This window comes from Grus americana, chromosome 4, assembly GCF_028858705.1.
Source record: "Grus americana isolate bGruAme1 chromosome 4, bGruAme1.mat, whole genome shotgun sequence".
NCBI classification, from domain to species: Eukaryota; Metazoa; Chordata; class Aves; order Gruiformes; family Gruidae; genus Grus; species Grus americana.
In genome coordinates, this window is record NC_072855.1 from 28,208,681 (window position 1) to 28,216,027 (window position 7,347).

At 44.0% G+C, this 7,347-nt stretch overlaps 1 protein-coding gene across 1 annotated transcript in view; it reads right to left on the reverse strand.

Moving 5' to 3' along the window:
• Positions 1–2,961, reverse strand: part of GABRA2 (gamma-aminobutyric acid type A receptor subunit alpha2) — a 65,899-nt gene extending 62,938 nt beyond the window's left edge. The window contains exons 1-2 of the mRNA XM_054825295.1: positions 2,792–2,961; positions 2,034–2,122 (exon numbers count right to left, since the gene is read on the reverse strand). Coding sequence (XP_054681270.1) covers positions 2,034–2,104 — 71 coding nt within the window. The 5' untranslated portion in view covers positions 2,105–2,122; positions 2,792–2,961. The remainder of the gene's footprint in view (positions 1–2,033; positions 2,123–2,791) is intronic.
• Between the last annotated feature and the right edge of the window lie 4,386 nt (positions 2,962–7,347).

Below are 7,347 nucleotides of genomic sequence, written 5' to 3' on the forward strand. Positions count from 1 at the left end.
CTGATGTCAGTATTTGGTGGGTGGGAACAACGGTGCTGACTAGCAAGCTGCAGGGTAGCTATGGACAGTCTTCATGTTTCTACAATGCTGTTTTGTTATAAAAAGCACTGTCTGATGTTCCACTAGATGCAGGCAAACCTTATAAAAGTTGGATAGAAATAAATCACAAACAAAGTCTCAAGAAAAATCTATAGATCATCGATTGTTTCAAATTTCCCAGGTAAAGAAAGAGATGTTACAGCCTTTATGGGTCATATCTCTGTGGAAAACACCGGGGGCTGGAACATGAATCTGCTGCCCAGCCAGATACGGTGCCGAACAGTCCTCCCGGACCTGGACGCCCAGACCAAGGGGTTTCTGTTCTAGGGAAACACTCCCATGCAGAAAGCCTTACACATGCAAATGTTACTCTGCCAACAATTTTAAGTACCACGCATGTGAAATGCATGAGCTCATCAGTCTTACCCACTTAATACCAGAATATTAGTATCAAGGAAGTAAAGCATCATACGCTACATGCATTATCATTTGTACGTTTTTCAGCCAACTAAATTTTTAACCTGAAATGTTTGACTATTTATCATCTCCAAATGAACTACTGATCAAGGTATTCTGAATGATTAATTATGCCATAAAAGACAACATGTTTTCTTCCTGATCCAAACCAAAAGTAGGTTTAGGTGACATTTTCTTTAAAGCAAGCTATAAAATGACTGAAGACAGAGCTTTATGTTGGTCCCCAATTCAACAGCATGGAGGAAGTATTTACATGTAAATCATTGCAGTCTGTGCTTTCCATCACATAAACCATAGAATCAATCAAAATCAGATAACTTATAAAGAACATATCAAAATGTCATGTGTGATTTTACTGATGTATGAGTTGTTTTTTAATCTTAATTACTGAATGGCTCATTTTTTATTTTTAAAGGGTATTTCTCTACTGTAAGTCTGCCATTTTTTGAGCTTCTTTTTGAGATACAACAGTTTTTCAAACTCAAGATACCACTAAAAAATTAGATCATACAATTATATCAAATTAGGGTCAAATCCTGCAAACTTTACTCAGGCATAAACTCCTTAATTACGCATGTAGTCTCTTTGACGTCAGTGAGATTACTCACTTGAGTAGGGTTTTCAGGATCTGGCCCACTGTGACTCAACTAATAATGCACCATGGTTAGGCATAAAGTGAAATAGTTTCAGGAAATATTTTGTTCACCAGGAAACAGACAAAAATAAATGCAGAGTTTTTAAATCATAAGAAGCTTGCATTATTTAGCTTACGGCCCTTACTTTATTAGGACAAGACCTACTGCAGTCAGAACCAAAGCAAGTAAATCGAAGTTACAAACTACAATTAATTGCGTGTTTAGGGACTGTAGGCAACACAAAACTATTACATGATTAAAATGATTTGCTCTTATGTTGTCACTGTAGAAATGGAGAACTTTAAACAACATAAGAAAAGTTGATTAATAAATGAGGTTATTGTTTTATTATATGTGATTGTGAAGTTGTATGCTATCTCCACCTAGAGGTTTAAAGCTTAAGTATCATTTTGAATTCTGTTATGTTGACCAAAAAAAAGGACAAAAAAAAAAAAGCATGCCCATATTAAAAAATATGTGAGCATTATTTTAGAGACTGTGATTTGCTATTTGACTTCATGATAATCTATTTCTCCATCTTAACTGTTCCGTATGGTACAGAATCACAGTGATGCACTAACTCCAATAAATATTTAAGATCCAGTAAGGCATTTAAAGGAATTATTTTTCTGTAATGGTGAAATAAAGCATCTATTCACAAACTATTTAAGGACAGGAGATTATGCTTATATGGTCCCTAGACTACCTTCTACTACTGCATTTGCTCTGGAAACTATGTAATACTGCATTCAAACAGCTAAGAAAGATTTTTTTAATTACATTACAATATACTGTACTTTTATAACCTCTCACACAAGCTTACCCTCAGCAGATTGTAATATACACGGCTGTAGCAAAGAACAGAATTAAACATCCTCTCACCTTGTTGGTAGCCACACCAATAAAACGAGGAGAACCAACTGCATCTCGGAGAGTGCCAGCTTCCTCTTCATCGCTGCTCTTTGCAAAACCTAACCGTGCAAGAAAAACACAAACCCACTCTCAGCTACAGTCAGTCTCCACCAAGCAGTGCTTTCAACTTAACCCGAGGAAAAATACGTCACTTCAGCGGAGAAAGGAAACCACCGGATTTCTGCAGCACTTTTCACTACTAGCAACTTATTGTATCTCCATCTTTCCCAACGATCCTGCTCTGTGCAAAGAGGCAACGCATGATCAAAAGTGGCATGTGAGCAGACGCATCAGATGCTTTCCTTTTCCGTAAGCTGAAAGCCCCAAGACGAAAAGGAACAAAAAAAAAAAAAAAATGTATGCATAAAAAGATGGGGGTTTAACCGTTCCTCGCCTCACTACGGCACACCGCGGCCGGGGGGGCGGGCGGGCGGCGGGGGGGAGTCATGCCATTCGCAGGGGCTCGGTGCGGGGACCGCGGGCGAGCCGCCCCCAGCCGCCGCCGAGCGCCCAACACGTTTGACAGCTGCTCGGCGAAACACCGGCGACAGCCGCCGCCGCGGGGGGCGCGGGGCGGAGGGGATAGCCCCCGCAGGGCGACAAGTTGCGGACCGCAGCGGAGCCCCGCCACGGGCAAGCGCTGCCCGCGGCCGCGGGGGGCCACGCCGGGGGGGCGACGCCGCCGGCCCGCGCTGCCCGCGGCGGGCGGGGACCCCCGGGGACCCTACCTGGGAGCAGCGGGCGGGCGGCCGGGCGGGGAGGGGGGGGCAGGGAGGGAGGCAGGGAGGGAGGGCGCCGACGGTGAACGGGGCAGGAGGCGGCGGGGAGCGCGGGGCGGCGGCGGCGAGCGCGGCCGGGACGGAGCGGCTCCCGAGCGGCGGGCGCGCGCGCGTGCCTGGGCGCGCGGGGGGCGGCGGGCAGTGCGCGTGCCGGTGCGCGGAGGCGGGCGGGTGTGTGTGTGTGTGTGTGTGTGTGTGTGTTGGGGGGGGGAGGCGGGGGGTGGCGGCACGCGTTCCGGCGCGCGCGGGGGGCGGCGGCTCCGCGGGTGCGGAGCTGCCCCGCGTGGCGGGGGGTGGGGGGAGCGCGGAGGCGGCGGCGCGGGGGTGTCACGGCGCCGTGCCCACGGCCCCCCGGGGCGGCGCGGGGGGCAGGGAAGATGCAAGTCACCCCGCCGCTGACCGGCGGCCGCTGGCAGAGGGGCTAACGTGGCCTTACAGCCTGCGCGCAGCGGGCGGGCGCGGTGAATTCGCCAGTGCGCGAACGGTAGAGGGAAAAGCGGTGCCCCAGAACCATAAACCGCATTTCCCGTGGCCCTTCTCAACCTTTTCATCACCTCTTGTTAAGTACGTGTTGGATGGGGCACAACCCAAACGACCGCCCCGCGCCCTTTCCGCTCTGCTGTGGGAGTCACGGCCCGGACCCGGCTCCCTCCCTGCTCCGAGGCCGGCTCATTAATATTCCTTTCCCCACTTGCCCATTGGCACAGTCTAATTGAAATGCAGAGAGAAGAAAAGTCTGTCATTTAAAGTGAGCTCAAGATGCAGGCAGCCAAGAAAACAAACCTTCCTTTTTTTTTTTCTCAGATTGCGTTACTTTTGCTTGTATTGTCTTTTAAAGCACGTTGCCCTCCTTTCATATACCCAGTCCTTCTTTGGGAGTAACGGGACCACTGCTTGGATTCATTCCCATTGATTTTAGGTTTTCCAGTGCAAGGAGATCAGGACAGTCTTGACAATTAAAGATAAGGGTTTATATTTAGTGTACCCTCATTTTGTGGAAATAATAACACCAGCCATAACATTGCAGCTTTTTTTTTTTTTTTAACCCAATCTCCATCCATCTCCTTTCCTTTCAATCCATTAATTGGCAAAAACACAGCTCTCAATTATCCTCTTAACATCACTGGCCTACCTGCTTATTGAGTTGTGGCTGAAGTTTGCTTCTGAATCATGAGCAATTCCAAAATGAACGTGTGAAGTTGTATGCATAGACATGGGGGGGGGGAGAAGAAAAAAATAGAAAAAAAATGTATTCAGTTAACTGTAGAATCAACTACAAAAATGGGGGGATTCTTTTTCCTACTTTCTGCTGGTTTTTCTTTGTTTCCTGCTTCCTAAGCGTTGCTGCCTGCAACTGGAGGTCCCCTTGTTTTCCTTCTCCTCTAGTGGCTTCATGACTCCACAACAGAGAATGAGACAAGAGAAGGAAGAAAAGTACTTGGGCTGTCAAGACGATCTGTTACTTCCAACTTTGAGATATTTCATAACTTGCCGTAAAACTGGGAAGAGAGAGGGAACAAGCTGGATTTCCTTGGTCTTAAATAACCAGTAAAATGACAGCCCAAGCTGTGGGAAATGACAAAGATAAGGACACAAGTGCAAAAACTGAGCTCCAAAGAACACTCCTTCAGCAGCCATCTGACCCTGGCCATGTCTAAGGTACAAGACCCTCATCTTTCCCTGTCCAGATGTAAAAACGTGCACTGCTCACAATTCTTCACTGTCTGATCAGTTAAACATCTGTGGGCAACCTAAAGTCTTCTTTGGATCTGCCTGTAAGTCCCCACGTATTAGGAATTAACAACTGATACTAAAGGCAGAATGAACCCTCACAGTAAAGAAAGCTAGTTTTAACTACTTGTGCTAAGAAAGGGTGACTTCACAGATTTAAATAGGCAGGGGAAAAAAATCATTAAAAATGAAGAGCCGTTGTGATTTATCCTTATGTGAAATACATTACATAATAGAGACAGAATATTTTTTTCCACAGGTATTCACAGTATTCCTTTCCAAAAGACACTGCAAGTAACCACAATAGCGAAACTAGAATCTAATCTTTGTATGTGAGTGGCATCAAAAAATAGAAATGCACAGTTGTTAAGGAAAGCAGTCACAGTGGCTCCTTGTTGCTGTGATAGCATATTGTCATTCTTCAAAAGCCACATGGGGTAGGTATGTATTTATAATGAGCTTGTGCTCAAAGCCTTCCCCCAGAAAAATGTGCTGGGCTTTAGGTTCTAATCACAATTATTACCTGTGATGTTCTTTGAGATTTACCATCGCTTCATGCATTGAAGTCTCACTTCAGATAAACCACATACCTTAAAAGTATCAGAAACTTGAAAATAACTCCTCATTCGCATTCTCAGACAAGTTGGACAGCCCTATGGGGCATCCCAAATCACAGGGAAGCTGAGTGCAGAGACAGATTACTCAGGCAGTGTGTGAGAGATCAGAGGCGATATAATTACTGCCAGAGAGAAGGTTCTTTGCGATAGTCCCACACCCTTATAACCCACGCTGCTGAGGAACTGGAAGCTCTTGTTGGTTAGAAGCGGCGCACTTGAGCCCCCTCAGGTGTGTAGTCAACAGGGAACTCTCTCTTCCCTGCCGCGTTATTATTTGCAGAGTGGTATTAAACGCTGTCATTCGTTGTTGGGTTTCAGTCACCTCTGAGTCATGTGCGGGGTCCAACATATCACCTGGGTTTGTGAGACTCTCCTGAGACCTGATGCAAGTGCCCTGGAACACAGGGAGTCGTGAGTAGGACTTGGAACACTCCACTGGAAGGCAGCAGGTCTACAAATTGCTACTTTCAGAGTATAAGCAAATTATTTTTCTTAAAAGGTTTTCTTTGTTTTCTGCTTTATTTACTGAAACATATAACTAGAAATTCAATTCTTATTTTGATATTTTAAAATATCTTTTTAAAAAGGACCTTACAATCCTGTTATTCCCCTTTGCCAAGGATCTCAAAGCTCTGCACACACTGATAAATGGTGTTTCACAATACCTTTGTGAGACTGGAAAGACTTCCTCTGTGAGGACAAATTGAATAGCAGGGCGGGTATGTCACGTTTCCTAAGCACTTCTTCCAGTTTCAAGGTAATAGAATCACAGGAGAGGTTAAGCCCAGGCAAGTCATTCTCCATCCTGCCAAATACTTAACCAAATGGTTCCTTTACCATTTTGCTTAAAAAAAATCTTTTAGATGACAAACTTACTCCATCCTTCAGGCAGAATAAATTACTCAGGAACAATACCTGTGATTTGTAGCCATAAGAGAGGTGGCAATAAACATTTTTTGTCATGGACATTATCAAGTAATGCCAAACAGAACTTAACACGGTATGCTGGTCTGGGGTACATTCTGCAATATATTGTTCCAGACAAAAATTTCCGCTGATTGAGGTAATCATCACATACTTTGTGCTGCTTGAGAATAATCTTCACCCTTATATCGAGGCCAGCAACACTGTTAGCTGTAAGAATAAAAGCAATAATCATTGGGGTTCAGTAAAGTGATGCATATATGTGAAAATTGAAGTGATATTTCAGAAATTTTTATATGTCATATAGCAGTGGACTTTCTTTTATTCTAAAGCATGCTTTTAATAAATGCTTTAATCTCTAAAAAGGCATAAAACACATGTCTCAATATGGTATTCATTAGTGGAAAGACTATTTTATTTATCCTTTTAAAATTTAGATTTATAAGAACGAAATACTTAACCATTCATGTATAAATGCAAGTGTTTGAGATACATGACCAAGATACAATGCCTATGTAATTTTAAACATGTATGTTATTCTATTCTATTCTATTCTGTTCTATTCTATTCTATTCTATTCATGTGAATAATGACAAAATTAAAAGTTGAAGGTGGAATGAATTTTTGACCAAGTCAGTCCATAGACTGGTTCATCATGCAGCTACATGAATGCTAATCTGAGCAAAAAGAAAGAACAAGCTGGCTCCTTTCAGGAGCAGCTCCACATTATGCCCCATGTAATTGATGATGGAAATAAGATTTCTGTAAGAAAAGAAAACTCAGGTCTCCAAAACCCCTCTACTCACTGACTTTCTGCAAGATAGTGCCCCAAACCCCTCAGAGACATGAAAATATTTTGAAATGCACTATGCAACAGTCGATGCTAGTATAAAAAACAAGGAAGCAAGAAAAATCTTCTGACCTTACGTGGTACCCTCTGTTGTAAGTGCCTGAGCAACTTTTAATCTTTAGGGGTTTCCATCTAACTGTGACACTACAGGACTGGGAAGAGTTGTGCTCCTTCAAAAGCCCTGTCACACAGACTACCTGACTGGAGAGCAGAAGTACATGGCCAGTGCCAGCTTCATTTCAACTGTGTGTAATCAGCTTTAAGTCATTTTCCAAAGTGCACTGGGAAGTTCAGCAGAACAGGAAATTGAAATGAGCTTTCCCATCTTACATATTGATAAGTGGTTTTTGTTTCCCAGGATTATACTTCCCCCAAATTTGAAC